General features: G+C 41.0%; 1 protein-coding gene across 2 annotated transcripts in view; it reads left to right on the top strand.

Annotated features, from left to right (window-relative positions):
* The window catches only part of PCDH15 (protocadherin related 15), a 751,423-nt gene that overhangs the window by 325,319 nt on the left and 408,187 nt on the right, over positions 1 to 17,917 (top strand). For both annotated transcript variants that reach the window (XM_065407245.1, XM_065407244.1), the window contains exon 8: positions 10,606 to 10,714. In XM_065407245.1, coding sequence (XP_065263317.1) covers positions 10,606 to 10,714 — 109 coding nt within the window. The remainder of the gene's footprint in view (positions 1 to 10,605; positions 10,715 to 17,917) is intronic.

Here is a 17,917-nt window from a genome sequence, read left to right as displayed (position 1 = left end):
TATATACAGGCATATATGTAGTATTGGGTTACATTCCTCCTTCTGTTATCTCTCTATGGGCTTCAGCAAAATGGAAAGTGAAAAAAATTATTAGCCAGCAACTGTAGACATTGACTTCGGTACTGTTGTAAATTAAGCAAAATAGAGCCTTGTCAATAATTCTCAAGATAGCATTCCCCTATCTGGAAAAGGTAGCTCCATGGGCTGAAATCCTGCCCCCTCCCAATATCGAGGGTAGGACCAGGGCTGGCTCCAGGCACCAGCCGACCAAGCACGTGCTTGGGGCGGCACCTTGGGGCAGGGCGGCGCTCGATTATTTATTTATTTATTTATTTGGCGGCGCGGCACTCAGAGGGGGCGGGGCTTCAGGTGGCGTGGTGCTGGAGGGGCAGGGATTTCGGCGGCGCTCTCGGGGGGAGGTACGGCGGGGCGGCGCTCTTCTTTTTTGCCCGGGGCGGCAAAAAAGTTAGAGCCGGTCCTGGGTAGGACTTTTTGATGTAGCATGCATTCTGCAGTGAGACTGCCCTGTTTTGAGGGTGCAAGGAATTTTTATCTATGGAAGGGAGGAACCCGATTTGAGAGAGTGGTAGTTGAGGGAGATTCTAATCTAGGGTTCAAAGCAAAGTTAAAGGGTAGAGTGACTTGTGGGGGAAAGATGTAACAGGTGAGGGTGAAGAGGAACAAATGTTCTGAACTGGGAGGAGGACGGGTTGGATTGGGAGGCTTGAGTATAGGGGGAATGTAGTCAGTTGGTGAGTGAGGATATTAGTGAATTGCCAGTGGGGGCATGTGGTATAGTAGAGCTAGGTTGGAAGGGAAGAGGTTGGGACTAGGAGAGAACAATGAAAGGATCACAGAGAGCTAGACTCTGTTTTCTCCCAGTTTGCCTTTTCAGTAAAGCATCAATTTTTTTCATTCTGGGGGCACTTTTTCTTTACACTTCTCTCTGATGCCTCCAACCAATGTTTCTTTTTAAATATATAATCGATCTGCTGGGGAGGAGATTGCTACCTGCAGCCTCCCCAGTTATTTGGGGTACTAGCTGCTTCTGAATTTTGGTTTAGTTAAAAAGATAAAAAACATAGCTGGGAAAGTGTGTTGGATAATCCATATTGTATTTTCTGTCTGTCTTTCTCCTTATACATTCACCCCTTGCTATTTTATTTCTGAGGTGATTGAGATATGGCCGTTCCTTCTGTGCATGTCAGGATTTAGACCTTTGGGCTGGGCCTAAATCATCATTTGCCAACTTACATTAAATTTAAAAGACCTGAATAACAAAAATAAAGTAAACCATATTTTCATCCAACACTGTGATGAATTCACATTATCGGACAAGAGACCTGAATGAAACTTTGTTGGGCTTGGTTTGTGATAGCATTAGTGAATCAAACTCCACATTTCATTTTGCAGCTGTTGGAAGTGAACCAACCCCTGCTGGTTTGCTTGTATGTTTCAGATTTAGAAGCTGTAACTTCTAAAGGGAACATGGCCCCTTCTTCCCCAGCAAGATGCTCTCTTCCTATCTATCCAGCCCCTTGACCCTAGAAACCTCTCCAAACCTAAAGATAAAATGGAGATTCCTGAGGTAATTGTTGGGAAAAGACAAAGGATTGATGAAGTAAACAAGTTAGTTAGCTGGAGAGGATGTTTATATAGGGGTCATGGTTAATACGGCATGAATATTCTTCTATTATGTTTATAGAACGTATTAGGCCTCAATCTTAGGCCATGTTTGAGTGTGTTTGAGGGCTGTAGCAAATATTTTGCACACGTCTAACCTATGGTAATCAGATAATGTAGCGAGAGTACAATATAAGGGCACAGATAGACTCAACAGGCACTGGGTAGTTTCTTATCTACATATTTTCAGATGTCATCAGCCTTCATTACTGTGTTTTCTGTCCCAGATTCATTTTACTTTGGGGTTTTGTGGACTGAATACAGAATGCCCAATTATTCTGTAAATTAACTGACTTTTCACTTTTTAGTCTCTGGCGTGCAGAATTCCCAATATTCACAAAAGGAGAAAGAAAAAGGTTATGAGGTGGGGGAAGAGAGGAGAAAGAGTGTGAAATAATAGTTCATACCTTTCAGGGGAAATGTGTGTTGTTAATTTTTCTTTCTTTCTGCTAGCAAATGCAGTTTGGTTTATAGAAACAAACATGAAACAGACTGTGCAGTTTAAAAAGCCTCTGGGAACTTGGAGCTTTCTTAGTCTGATACGAGATGAGAATGTGTGATTTCCACTAACAATGCCTTGTTCTCTTCCTTTCATTCAATATAACTTTGTATGTGATGCAGACAGTCCAGCAGACTTTAAATAGCCATTAAATCACTGGACACTGCTACTGTCAGATACTGGTGGATACGTTTTTGTTGTTTGATTTTTTTAAATGTAATTATCAAGTAGCAAATAGGCAATGCATAGAGTGATAGATTCTGAGATAAGTTAGGATACTGAATTACATACTGGAGGCTTGGGGGATTTTAAAGTCATATAATGGCTGCTATTAACATATTTCCTACTTTGGTAATGCATAAAATTACTGTATTCTGGGGAAATTACTGTAAGGTCATATATATACAGCACAATTATCCTTTAATTTACCACATAATGGTTTCATTCCATTGACTTTAGATGAGGTACCCCGATGTACGCTGCTGGAAGTAAGGATATGGCTACACTAGAGCTGGGCAAATAGCTAATTTTTCAGTTGGTGGAAGTTCTGAAAAATTGGGGGGAAAATCAGTTCATCTTGAACTTAATCTGAAATTGGACATTTTAATGCATAAAAAAAGGGGATTCAAACCTGGGTCTTGCACATTCCAGGGAAGGGCCCTAATCACTGGGCTAAAGGTTATAAAGGCATGAAAAGTGGCAGTAGCATCACCCTTCCTCCTCCTCCTCCTTGCTGTTTTATGAATGGCTGAAATTATTTGTGTTAAATTTGCAGATAGATTTAGGTCAGTCAAAACTACATTTTTCATCAAATAAACTATTCATCAGGAAAATGTCATGCAGTTCTAGTCTACCCAGAAAAAGCTGTGGCTGGTTTAGCCTACCCGAGCTAACTTGAATCCAACTAGTGCAGGTAACAATAGCAGTGAAAACAGCTCAGTGTGGGCTTCAGAGCAGGCTAATGAGGCGAGTATGTGCCCAGGGTCTATGCTATGTTTACACTACCCATGCTGATGCCTCACTTGGGTAAGCTAGCCTGTGCACAGCTTTTACTGTGTAGACATGACCTAAGAGGAGAATCAGGTCCAAAATTTGCATGTGAAGGAAGGAGCTCATTCCTGGTATGAAGGTACTTAAGATTGGAGAGAGCTGTTTTTGTCTTGCTTCTCCATGTCTAGTTATTCTCAGCAGAAATCAAAGTTTTATCAGCTGTTTTGTGTGTGTGTGACTATTCTCAACACACACACACACACACACACACACACACACACACACACACACACACACACACACACACACACACACACACACACTGGCATTGAGGGAGTCTTTTCCTAGAGATTTAAGCTCAAAGTCACTGTTCCTAATATCTTATGAAGTTCCATGAAGGACTGCTACCAAAGAAAGAGAAAAAAAATGCAAAAATTCCTAAGGTTTGAAGGCAACTTCAGATGTGGAACATGAGGATATACCTAGGATCTTTTGATGAGAGTAACCAGTAAGGGGGAGTTTAGAGCTGAAAATATTGCCCATTTAAATAAGTAAGCATAAACTAAGTGTAAATCATGATGACTACAATAAGAAAGGACAAGTAACTCAGTTTCACTTTCAGTTTTTAATCAAATAAGCTTTACTTTTTAAATTAGGGATTTTTAATGGATTATCATATTTTAAGTAATAGATTTATAGACTCTAAAGCCAGAAGGGACAATTGTGATTATCTACTGACCTCCCATATAACACAGGCCACAGAACTTCCCCAAAATAATTCCTGGAGCAGATCTTTTATAAAAAACATCCAATCTGGAATTAAAAATGGTCGGGGTGGAGAATCTACCATGACACTTGGTAAATTGTTTTAATGGTTAATTACTCTTACCATTAAAAATATATGCCTTAATTCCACTTTGTCTTTATGATGACAAATCTAATCTCTAGGTGCATGTTAAAAGTTTTTTAGTACAATTTTTTTTTTAAAAAAAACTGACACACATATGACACCTATACACACTCCAATTATAAAATCCTTAGGAAATATGAACTTCATCATTAATAAATAATTTTACCTTTTATTATGGCATTTTAATTATGTTCAATGATGCTAAATTTGGTGACTGTGAGTTTCACACATGCAGTCCTTTTCAAATGTTGAATATTGTATTCAATTAGGGTTGTGTCAATCAAAAAGTAAATATTGCTTTAAGTTTGAAAAAAATAGGTTAACCTTTGCCATTCATTGTTACTGTATGTTCAGGCATATATATTCATTCCATATTCTGGCTGGGATGAGAAGCCGAAATGCTAAAATGTCTTCATGCCAATTTCTATCTTCCCTTCCTCATCTGCCTGCCTTTTAAACCATGCCTGTATCTTTTCCCTTCTTTCTCTTGCCCAGAGATTGCTAAAGAACACTGCACCCATTTTACCTTGGTGTGCACCCGCATCAGGGCAAGCACCAACGGACATGTTTGGACAGTCTGACCTTGCAATGCAGGAGAAGCACAAAGGGGACAGAGCAATGGGCCAGGATCTGGCCTATTGTGTGGGAGGCTTTTCTTCTAGCATTTACAACTGATCTGAAAACACAAACTAGCAAAAATCTTGCAGAAATGCCTATTTTTGTTTGATTTCCAACCCAATTATGTAGACTTGAGGGATTAGATCAGGTTTGAATAAGTATTTTTTGTGTGTGATTAACTAAAACTCTTAACCTTGTGAGTTTAAACTACCACTTTAGCTATCAGCTAAAGTGTCAAATTAAGGCACGTTAGGGGATGGTGTGAATATGAAGTCATATTGTCCCACAGGGAGTTTATGAAGGGTTCTGTACCTCTTTGATGCACAATCCCTTCCAGATTCCCTTGTGCACACAGGGAAGCGTGGAAGCCTTCTCTTAGGATGAGCTCAGCCTACTCTTTCCTTCCTCGGCCCTTTGGGATGATGTGAGCCCTCATGGGTTCAGGGATGGACCAGACTCTGTGCTTCTTGTTCCTGCTCACTGCACAAGGGGCAGGGACATTCTGTTCCTCTGTCTTTTGTTCTCTTGATATGTTTTTTCATATAGTAGCTCTGAAAGAAACTTGTTCTCTGTAAGCAAGTAGCCATATATTGCAAATTTGGATTTTATAGTATAACTTTTAATAAAACACTGTCTCTGCCAGCCAGACTGCATGCATAATCAACAGAGGACGTAAAGCTAATGTCCATCATTTTGTGACTTGTTAACTTTCCTCTTCATTCACAATAAGAATTTTAAGGAAACCCACATTTCACTTAAATCTTACATAGTACAGCAGAGCTTAAAAGAAGTAGGCCAGCTTTCTTTCTTTCTTTCTTTCTTTCTTTCTTTCTTTCTTTCTTTCTTTCTTTCTTTCTTTCTTTCTTTCTTTCTTTCTTTCTTTCTTTTAGGATACATACTCTTTATTGTTTAGGGAATTAAGTGTAATTGTTTTGACACTGATAAACAACTTAGTCTTTATTGAGTGTGCTTGTTTTCTTTAAGGCTGTGTATTCAATGAGTTTGTATGAAAATTCTGTATATTGGCACACAGCACAGGGAAAGTTTCCCAGTGTTTGTCCTTGTAGCTAGCAAACAATTAGGACTTTCCTTGAAAGGATGACCTTTTTGGATGACTACCCTCTGAAGAGTAATTGATTAAAAGGTTTCTTTATGTGAAAGCAATGTATTTTTTTAAGAACTGAATTTCAACAACGAAAACACGAAAATCTTCAAATAGTTTATTCAGGCTGTGACCCTGAATGTTTCAGAAGTTGTTTAAGGTTTGGCAGGATCTTGTAAAACTTTCTTGGAATACTAGATTATTTGTAGCATGATGCTTTGGGGTTATATAAATTACTAGAGCAAAGAACAGGTGCTGCATAAAAGAAGAAAATTAGAGATTATGTAAATACAGGCCAAGGATTTCTATTAAAATAATGTTAACTATCTAAAATAAGATGTCATTCTAACCATCACAAATGTAGTATGCACAGATAATGCACCGAGAGAGCTCACACTAACTTACCTAACCTGTATGGGGAAGTCTTTATGCACTGAAGACTTTATGTGTATAAAATATGGGAAAAAATCTAAAAGTCTAATAAAAAATAGTTTCACTCTCTCCAACGACAATAGCAATGTTAAAAACAGGATCATACTTGAGTCTGGGATGTGTAGTTAATGTAGCTGTTGTCTGTAGGATCCCCTTCCTCATTTGTTGCAGAAGATGGAAGATGTATAACGAATGAGGCAGGGGATTGCAGGAGAAGAATGGTCTTGTAGTTTAGGTAGTTGAGTGCTGTCCTGGAGAATTAGCTTCTATCTCTACTCGATGCAGAAATTAGTGTGTGCGGTTCTTTAACTTGTCTTATGCTGGATGTCCAACTAGATGATCCTGATGGTCCCTTTTGGCCTTAAAATCTATGCATCTCAGAAACAATGGAAAGAGTTATTTAACATGGGAAAAACAATGTACTGTATATACTCGATCATAAGCCGGTTCGTTTATAAGCTGACACCCCCCCCCCAAGATGGATAAGTAAAAATGGAAAATTTTTATGACCCGTTCATAAGCTGACCCTATAATTTAGGGGTCAGCAAACTTTGGCTCCCGGGCCATCAGGATAAGCCGCTGGCGGGCCGAGATGGTTTGTTTACCTCGCGTCCGCAGGCATGGAGGTAAACCTAAGTAAACAAAGTGTCCCGGCGTGCCAGCTGCTTACCCTGACGGGCCGGGACAGCAACTGGTGGGACATTTTTGGGGGGCGAGAAGCCTGAGGCAGGTGCTAAGGCATAGAAAATTTCACTGCATGGTTAAAGTTTGGCAAAGTTTTAGGCAACTGAAAACAGTGTCTTATAATGGAAACTGTCAGGCAACCTTAAGTATATTACTGAATTATCTATAATGATGTGTTAAATGGTTATAGAGCCTTCATCTTGATGAATTTCAAAGTGCTTTATTATGATCTATTTATACAGGCAGAGTGGTCCTTACCATCTTTTTGATACTAAGAGACAGCTATAGAACCTGTCAATTTAATGTCAGAGCAACCAGTAAGTAATTTATAATGACAGTAAGTAGAATGAGAGGGAACCATATGCAACTTAACTATGTGTCACAGGCTTAAAGCCATCTTTGTACAGTATTCCCAGTTCTTTTCTATAGCTGGAATGCCATGCTCAATAAAGATACACAACAGGTTAACACAGGAAATTAAGAATATTGTATTCAGTTGAAATTCAGTGGGAATTTAGGTTGGAGAAAAGTTAGTGCAGGTACAGTCCCATATGTCACTGAAACATATTCATTCCGGTTTTCTTTGCTTCCTATGGAAATAATGACTTCTGATTTTTAATTGAAACAAGTTAACAGCATAACATAGGCTTGATCCTGCAAACACTTAAGCAAATGATTAGTTCCATTGAAATCAATGGGATTGCTCACGTCGTTATTCATGAGTGAGTTACAGCAGCCTTAAGAGGTCCATCTCTAGCAAAGATGCAATTTCTGCTTCCCAAAAAAAGTTAGCTACACGCCTCTCTCTTTCACTGCCCCCCACCATATCTGCTGTTGCTATTGCTGTCAAATGGTCTGAAAAAAAGTAAGTGAAGATGAGGGGGAGCAAGTCATTATCTGGGATCAGTGTAGTTGTAGCCGTGTTGGTCCCAGGTTATTATAGAGACAAGGTGGGTGAGGAAATACCTTTTATTGGATGAAATTCTTTTAGTGAGAGAGACAAGCTTTCGAGCCACATAGAGCTGCTCTTCATGTTGGGGAAAGGAACTCCCAGCATCCCAGCAAAATGCAACTGCTAGCAGCAAATATCTGATCTGCGAATGCTGGCAGCAAATATCTCTAATGGCTGGTGATAGAACAGTAGATGGGGAGGGCTCTGAGTTACTACAGAAAATTCTTTCCCAGATGTCTGGATGGTACGTCTTGCCCACATGCTCAGGGTATAACTGATCACCGTATTTTGGGTTGGGAAGGAATTTTCCTCTGTGTCAGATTGCCAGAGACTCGAGTTTTTTTGCCTTCCTCTGCATCATGGTGTATGGGTCACTTGTGGGTTTAAACCAGTGCAAATGGTGGATTTTCTGTAACTTGAAGTCTTTAAGCCATGATTTGAGGACTTCAGTAACTCAGCCAGAGGTTTGGGGTCTGTTACAGGAATGAGTCGGTGAGGTTCTGTGTCCTGCAACTTGCAGGTCAGATGCTAAATGATCATAATGCTCCCTTCTGATCTTAAAGTCTATGAGTCTATGCAAGGTGGAAAAGATTGTTTAGCATAAGTAGTTAGCACATATTGTAAGGGACCATTCAAGATAGAGTGGCCTGTTAACACCTCTGCAGGCAAAGGACAAATATATGGGGATAGTGGGTTGTTGGTTGTTGTGACAAGCTATAATTCCAGTGTCTCTGTTCAGTCCATGGTTTTTGGTGCCTAACAGAGTAATGAATTCAGGATCCCAGGCTTGTATTTTGAGAGTGTTGTGCAGGGTTTCCTTTGAGGATGAGAACTGAGAGGTCAGATACAGAGTGATCTGTATGATATAGATATATAGCCTATTGTATTTTCCACTGTATGCATCTGATGAAGTGGGCTTTTGCCCACGAAAGCTTATGCTCAAATAAATTTGTTAGTCTCTAAGGTGCCACAAGTACTCCTCATTCTTTTCACTTTGTGAGAAGTGTTCTCCCACAGGTGATGTGGCGTTTTTGTCTTTTATCATTTTCCTGTGAGAGTTCATTTGAGAGCATAGTGATTTTCTGGTTTCACCCACATAGTTGTTATTGAGGCATTTAATACACTGGATGAGGTACACCACATGTGATTGGCATATGTAGGATCAATGGATCTTAAAAAATGTGTTGTAGGGGGGTGTTGAACGTCGTTGCAATGGAGATATGTCTGCAAGTTTTGCATCTGTTGTTTTGGCAAGGGTCTGGTGCTGCTTTAAGTTGGTGTGCCCTGGTCTGTGGGGAGCTTACTTCTGATGATGTGCTTGGAAGGGTTGGGGGCAGAAGTGGAGGTTAAGGAAAGATTTCTTTCAGGATGGGGTCCCCATCGAATATGGGTTGTAGTTGTTTGATGATACCTTTTATGGGTTCCAGTGTGGGGTGGTAGGTAACAATTACAGGTATGCAGTCAGAGGGGCTTTTATTTCAGTATTGAGGAATGTTCTCTTGGGGTGTTTGGGTGGCCCATTACATGATGTGATCTACTTCTCTGGTGGAGTGCCCTTGTTTGGTAAAGGTGGTTTTAAATGTGTTAAGGTGTATATCCCAGACTTTGTCTTTGGAACATATTCTGTGGTATCTGAGGGCCTGGCTGTAGATAAGATTTCTTGGTGTGTTTGGGGTGCACAGGATCTATGAATTTAGGTTTCGTGATCTGTGGGTTTCTTGTATGTGGTTGTCTGTAGAGTTCCATTGTTGAAGCTGATTGTGGTGTCCAGGAAGTAGAGAGAAGTAGCTCGTGTGATGGAACAGGTGCTTAAAGTGCTCCCCTCAATGACCCAGCTAGATTTTTACTGTATTACGTTTTTGCCATTTTAAGCACTGAAGTCTTTAGCTAATCTTGAGACTAATTCTCTGGTATAACTAAATATTACTGTTCACATTTTACAGCTGAGGAAACAGAGTCAACGAAGGTTGAATAACACGTTGTCAGACCCAGGAGTGGAACTCAGGAGTGCCTACATTCCACTCCTGTGGTCAGTTCACTAGGCCACTGGGTGTCTGGATAATATAAACTACTTTATTACAAGGAAATATCTGTCTATCAGAAATATTTCAAATGCACCCATCATAGTACCTAAGCATTGGTTTGAATTTTGTTTGGGGCACATATATTATTCATATTGTTGGCATTTGAATTCATAATGATTCACAAAATGAGTTTGTATTAATTGTCTGCATATTTTGAAGTATTAATGTATTCAACAGCAATAATTTAGAAGCTAATTAATATCTGACACGATATTGATGAAGGTATTCTTTTTGACTTTGGTCCTGCAAACACTTACATATGTGCTTAACTTGATTACTATGGGTAATCCCATATCAATGGAACTACTCACAGTAGTAAAGTTAAGTATATACATATTTGCAGAATTGGGGACTTTATCAGGATATATTATTTTTAAGATAATATGGTTTCTTTAAAGAAAAACACAATAGAGACATATGTTCTGTGTTCCAAATTTTTCACCCTTGAAGTTTTTAGTTTTGCATAGTTAATTTTACATTTCACAAAAGATGTGTCCTTATTACGTTATATATTTACATGCATGCACATTATTTCTTTGGCATTCAAGTAAATGTCCACTGTAGCAAAATGTTTTTGTACTAAATCTGAAGAACTGCAAACAAACAGACTTTGTAATTTATCAGCTCTAATTTCCCTAATTTTCATTTCAGACACAAGTGAACCCCATCAATGTCACTCCACCAATAGAAGCTATAGATCAGGACAAAAACATCCAGCCTCCTTCCGATCGACCACGCATCCTCTATTCCATCCTACTTGGTTGGTATCTGCTAATCTTGCTATCATTCATAGTCAGTCATTGTATTAGGATCAGGCAGAGAAAGACTAAGTGGGAAAGCTGAAACATAATAAAAGATTCATGTTGTAGTTGGTAGATATCATTGTTCTATTCAACAACATTTTTATTGCAGTTCTGGTATTTTATTCCATTTTGGACTGTTAACTGTATTGTTATTTATTTAGATTAGATTGAGAATCTTCTGCTTCATCCAGTAAAAATAAGGAAGCAGTCAAGGAAGGAAAATATGGAACATGCTTATCCACACCCTCAGTTAGACTGTGTTCCAATTCTGTTGAGGAATAGCTAGGGAAGATAATAATAATAATCCTTGGCTCTTACTCACAGGCACAAACACATACTAAGTCTTTGTCTACATTACAAATGCTTTGCTGGTACAGATATACTGACAGAGTCCCATATTGTTGATGAAGGTTATTCCGACAGGAGTTTTGTCGGTGTAATAACACTGCTTCCTTGAATGACATTAGGTAGGCCCACAAAAGCACTTTGATTTCTGCATAACTATTTCCACATTGGGGCATAAGTGCAGGAACTAGGGGTGCTGGGGGTGCTGCTGCACCTCCTGGCTAGAAGTGGTTTCCATCATATACAGAATTCACAGTTTGGTTCAATGGCTCTCAGCACCCCCACTATACAAATTGTTCCAGCAACCCCGCAGCTGGGGTTTTTGCCAGCATAACTGTATCAGATAGGGAGAATGGTTTACAAAACTTTGTAGTGTAGTGTAAAAATTGTCAGGGGATGGCAACTAGGGTAAGTTTCCTTCTAAAAGCTAAATCTGAACTTTTCTGCTCAGAGAAATTTGGTGTCGTCTTGGTGTCATCCACCTACTCTTTATTTTGTTGTTTTTAAGGTTGTAGCCTGCCCCTTCTCCTCCCTTGCATCAGATTGTCTTCATTGTCCATGGTCTCTTCAAGAAGGAGTTCATGGAGACACCCCCTCTTTCTTTATTGTGGGGGACTTACACTGTGCCATTTGACAGGTTTCAGAGTAGCAGCCGTGTTAGTCTGTATCCGCAAAAAGAACAGGAGTACTTGTGGCACCTTAGAGACTAACGAATTTATTTGAGCATAAGCTTTCATGGGCTACAGCCTACTTCATCGGACTGTGCCATTTAACACTCTCCCTCTCCCTTTTGGACAGATAGGAACAAGTTTCCCCAATTTTTCTATGGGCTGATAGGAAAAAGAGCTAAAGCACTGATTGACCATCCCCAGCGAAACCTGCCCTCCCCACAACATACAAAGTCCAAGGACATACTCCCCTCTGTGAGATTCCTTTGATCCACCTTCCTGGAAACTGAGAGATTATAGTGTTCACAGAAACACAGGTGTCCCATGCAATTTGCTTTTATAACCATCAGGTGACTGGGTTTCTTTAGGGGAAGAGAGAAGGGTGAGGATGGTGCAGTTTTAAAATTCAAACTTGTAATGGGAAGACAGCTTACCACTAGAACATAATAAAGCACACAAAAGTAGACCCTATTTTGAGTCTCTAAGGGGGGGGGGGGGATTAAACAGTAATTTTAGTAGTAGTCTTTATTTTTGCTTTTGTCTTCAAAAAGGAACCTTTTTAGGTCTTAAATGTGCCTTTTCTTTTGCTGGTATGCACTACTTTATAGCTTGCAAACTCTGCTACTGGGTATTTTAAATAACTTCACAAGAAGCACAATGATACACACTGGTGAATTTGAGAGCCTTCATCTGGAAAGGAGTGGAAGTGGATTATTCAGTGAATTTAGTAAGATATATGAGAATGCAGGTTGATATGCTAAGTTTTTGGAGAAGTATTTCAAACATATAATTGAAATGAATTATCTGTTGGTCCTTCCTTTCAGCTGTTTCTCATCACATGGAATTTCCCCCACTGTAAACCAAAATGTACAACTCCCACATAGACATTGTAAGATTTCACTATAGTTTTATAAATTACTTAAACTAGAAGTGCTGAACTACAAAGTGAGAGAATATGCTATTTTTGACTAATTAGATAATAATTGAACATTTTATAAGTTTCCTACATTTTTTTTCTTGTGGTCTATTGACTTACAGTCCTACATTTGTACCATGACGGGTTGAGTTACAGTATGCAGTTAGGTCGCCCTGACCATTATCCAAGTTACTGTGTTCAAATAAAAATTCACCTAATTTTCCAGTTAGAACTAAGAGTTATTAGGAGATAAGAATTGCATACTTCTCTGAGAGAAAAATTAAGTCCTCTTGCTTTACGGTATGTTTTTACTACAGATTTAACCTGGGCTCTTACTTGGGTGTTGCTCCCAAATCGCTTCTCAGTCCCACACACAAGCTTTTGAGCAGAATTTAAGGGTGCTTTTAAATCAAACTAGCTGACTCACCCTAGGGTAAAGGCTAAAGTCTACAGAACTAAACTCCACAGTATAGCACTGTAATACTTGATTTCTGATTGCATAGCATCTGGTATCCTGACATTTGAAAACCTGACACTTGGAAACTTTTTCATACATTAACTTTTACATTAATTGACTTTCAGGAATCGAACCATATTTCAGTAGAGATGATAGGTCTACATATACCCACTGACCCAAACTGTGTGTAGCTAAGGAATAATCTTACTCCTGCCCAATGCATTTTTTTCAATCTGGCCTATCTTTAAGAAGGTAAATGAATAAATTATATGGTCAGCTGGTTTCCAATATATCAGGGATGGCCAAACTGTAGCTTGTGAGCCACATGCAGCTCTTTTATTGTTACAGTGCTGCTCACAGATCCTCCCATGTTCCCCCATTCTCCACCTACCAGACTTGGGGGGGAGGGGGGAGTTCGGGACCTCTGCCTTGCAGTGTGGTGGTGGGGTGTCAAGGCTGTATCCCTACTTTGAACTTTAGGGTACAAATGTAGGGGCCTGCATGAAGACTTCTAAGCTTAACTACCAGCTTAGTTCTGGTCCGCTGCCACCATCCCAAAGCTAATTCCCTTTCCTGGGTAGCCTTGAGAGACCTTCACCAATTCCCTGGTGAATACAGATCCAAACTCCTTGGATCTTAAATAAGGAGAAATTGACCCTTCCCCCCTCTTTCCTTTCACCAACTCCTGGTGAATACAGATCCAAACCCCCTTTGGATCTTAAAACAAGGAGAAATCAATCAGGTTCTTAAAAAGAAGGCTTTTAATTAAAGAAAAAGGTAAAAATCATCTCTGTAAAATCAGTATGGAAAATAACTTTACAGGGTAATCAAACTTAAAGAGCTCAGAGGACCCCCCTCTTCTGTCTTAGGTTCAAAGTACAGCAAACAAAAATAAACACTCTGGTAAAAGGTACATTTACAAGTTGAGAAAACAAAGTAAATCTAAGACGCCTTGCCTGGCTTTTACTTACAATTTTGAAATAAGAGAGACTTGTTTAGAAAGATGGGGAGAACCTGGATTGATGTCTGGTCCCTCTCAGTCCCAAGAGCGAACAACCCCTTAAACAAAGGACACACACAAAAGCCTTTCCCCCCCCAAGATTTGAAAGTATCTTGTCCCCTTATTGGTCCTTGGGGTCAGGTGTCAGCCAGGTTACCCGAGCTTCTTAACCCTTTACAGGTAAAAGGATTTGGAGTCTCTGGCTAGGAGGGATTCCATAGCACTGTACACAGGAGAGCTGTCACCCTTCCCTTTATAGTTATGACACGCCCCCCAAATCACAGATAGTGTTGGACGTCCGGTTCCACACTGGCTGTGATTTCTTCCTGGAGCTTTAGGAGAAAACAGTGTTAATAAAACACATGTACATTTAGACATACTACTGATTATATAAAAACTAACAATATGTTTTATTTCAAGAACAATTGTTAACCAGTTAACTCTGGGAAACTTTCCCGGGAGAGTGCATCAGCCACTTTGTTAGAAGCTCCCGAAATGTGTTGTATTTCAAAATCAAAATCTTGGAGAGCTAAACTCCACCGAAGAAGTTTTTTGTTATTTCCCTTGGCGGTATGAAGCCACTGTAGCGCAGCATGGTCTGTTTGTAGTTGGAACCGCCGTCCCCAAACATATGGCCGTAGCTTTTCCAGCGCGTACACAATGGCGTAGCATTCCTTTTCGCTGATTGACCAGTGGCTTTCCCTCTCAGACAGTTTCTTGCTGAGAAACACGAGAGGATGGAATTCTTGATCCGGTCCTTCCTGCATTAAAACTGCTCCCACGCCTCGCTCGGACGCATCTGTGGTTACTAGGAACGGTTTGTCAAAGTCTGGGGCCCTTAGCACAGGGTCAGACATGAGTGTTGCCTTAAGCTGGTTAAAGGCCTTTTGACACTTATCAGTCCACTGAACTGCATTTGGCTGTTTCTTTCTGGTTAGGTCTGTCAGCGGGGCGGCGATTTGGCTGTAGTGTGGTACAAATCGCCTATAATATCCGGCCAAGCCTAAGAAGGATTGGACCTGTTTCTTTGACTTTGGAACCGGCCACTTTTGGATAGCATCCACTTTGGCCTGTAGGGGATTTATAGTTCCTTGACCCACCTGGTGTCCCAGGTACGCCACTCTGTTTTGGCCTATTTGACACTTTTTAGCCTTAACAGTTAGTCCTGCCTGCCGGATGCGCTCGAAGACTTTTTTTAGGTGCTCCAGGTGTTCTGTCCATGAATCAGAAAAAATGGCCACATCATCGAGATAGGCAACGGCAGATTCTCCCAATCCCGCTAAGAGACCATCTACAAGTCTTTGGAAGGTGGCGGGTGCATTTCGCAACCCGAAAGGGAGTACATTGAATTCATACACCCCTGCCTGGGTGACGAAGGCGGACCTTTCCTTAGCGGGTTCATCTAGTGGTACTTGCCAGTACCCCTTGGTTAAGTCTAAAGTAGAGATGAATTGGGCATGTCCCAATTTCTCCAATAGCTCATCTGTGCGTGGCATTGGATAGTTGTCAGGACGAGTTACAGCATTTAGCTTACGGTAGTCCACGCAAAAGCGTATTTCCCCATCAGGTTTGGGAACTAGAACCACTGGAAAAAATAACAGGAGTACTTGTGGCACCTTAGAGACTAACAAATTTATTAGAGCATAAGCTTTCGTGGGCTACAACCCACTTCTTCGGATGCATATAGAGTGAAACATATATTGAGGAGATATATATACACACATACAGAGAGCATGAACAGGTGGGAGTTGTCTTACCAAGTCTGAGAGGCCAATTAAGTAAGAGAAAAAAGAAAAAAGAAAAAAAAAAAAAAAAAACTTTTGAAGTGATAATCAAGATAGCCCAGTACAGACAGTTTGATAAGAAGCAAGTGTGAGAATACTTACAAGGGGAGATAGATTCAATGTTTGTAATGGCTCAGCCATTCCCAATCCCTATTTAGCCCTGAGTTGATTGTGTCTAGTTTGCATATCAGTTCCAGCTCAGCAGTCTCTCGTTGGAGTCTGTTTTTGAAGTTTTTCTGTTTTAAGATAGCCACCCGCAGGTCTGTCAAAGAATGGCCAGACAGGTTAAAGTGTTCTCCCACTGGTTTTTGAGTATTATGATTCCTGATGTCAGATTTGTGTGTGCCACAAGTACTCCTGTTATTTTTGCGGATACAGACTAACACGGCTGCTACTCTAGAACCACTGGAGATGCCCATGCACTGCTAGAGGGGCGGATTATACCCATCTGTAGCATGTTCTGGATCTCCCTTTGTATAGCCGCTTGGGCATGAGGTGACTCCCGGTAGGGTGGGGTTCTAATTGGGTGAGCATTACCTGTGTCAATGGAGTGGTATGCCCGTTCGGTCCGTCCTGGAGTGGCTGAGAAAATCGGTGCAAAGCTTGTGCACAGCTCCTTTATTTCCTGTCGCTGCAGACGTCCCAGGGTCGTGGAGAGGTTCACCTCTTCCACGCCACCATTCCTTTTTCCTTCATAGTAGACACCTGCAGGCCACTCCGCGTCATCAGTTTCCTGGGCTGTAAACTGGCAAACGTTTAATTCTCTAGAATAAAAGGGCTTAAGAGAATTAACATAGTATACCTTAGGCTTTATGTTGGAGGTGGGGGAGGCTATGAGATAGTTAACAGCTCCTAGGCGCTCCTGGACCGTGAATGGTCCTTCCCACGACGATTCCATTTTATGGGCCTGGAGCGCCTTTAAGACCATGACTTGGTCTCCTACTTTGAAGGACCGTTCTCTGGAATGTTTATCATACCAGGCCTTTTGCTCTTCCTGAGCATCCTTTAGGTTTTCTTTAGCAAGGGCTAAAGAGTGTCGGAGGGTGTTTTGTAGGTTGCTTACAAAGTCTAGAATGTTAGTTTCTGGAGAAGGCGTAAACCCCTCCCATTGCTGCTTCACCAACTGTAATGGCCCCTTAACCTCGTGGCCATACACAAGTTCAAATGGTGAAAACCCTAAACTGGGATGTGGTACAGCCCTGTAGGCAAAAAGCAACTGCTGCAACACTAGGTCCCAATCATTGGAGTGTTCATTTACGAATTTACGTATCATGGCCCCCAAAGTTCCATTAAACCTCTCCACCAGACCATTGGTTTGATGGTGATGAGGGGTTCAACCAAGTGATTCACCCCATGAGCTTCCCACAGGTTTTTCATGTTCCCTGCCAGGAAATTAGTTCCCGAATCTGTAAGGATGTCGGAGGGCCAACCTACCCTGGCAAAAATGTCTGCTAATGCCTGGCACACACTTTTAGCCTTGGGGTTGCTTAAGGGTACAGCTTCCGGCCATCGGGTAGCAAAATCCATGAAAGTCAGTACGTACTGCTTTCCTCTGGGTGTCTTCTTTGGGAAAAGACCCAGAATATCCACAGCTACTCGCTGAAATGGGACCTCAATTATGGGTAGTGGCTGGAGAGGGGCTTTAACCTGGTCTTGGGGCTTTCCCACTCGTTGGCACACCTCACAAGACCGGACATAATTAGCAACGTCCTTGCCCATTCCCTTCCAGTGGAAGGACTTCCCCAACCGGTCTTTGGTTCTGTTCACCCCAGAATGGCCACTGGGATGATCATGGGCTAAGCTCAAGAGTTTATCCGATACTTAGTGGGAACTACCAGCTGTCTTTGAGGATGCCAGTCTTCCTGGTGCCCACCAGAAAGAGTCTCCTTGTATAAAAGTCCTTTTTCTACAACAAACCGGGATCGGTTAGAAGAGCTGAGAGGCGGTGGGGTGCTCCGTGCCGCCGCCCAAGCTTTTTGAAGGCTGTCAT

This window comes from Emys orbicularis, chromosome 7 (genome assembly GCF_028017835.1).
Source record: "Emys orbicularis isolate rEmyOrb1 chromosome 7, rEmyOrb1.hap1, whole genome shotgun sequence".
Lineage (NCBI taxonomy): Eukaryota > Metazoa > Chordata > Testudines > Emydidae > Emys > Emys orbicularis.
Note: the sequence above shows the minus strand (reverse complement) of the source record. Positions and strands in the feature narration are given on the sequence as shown.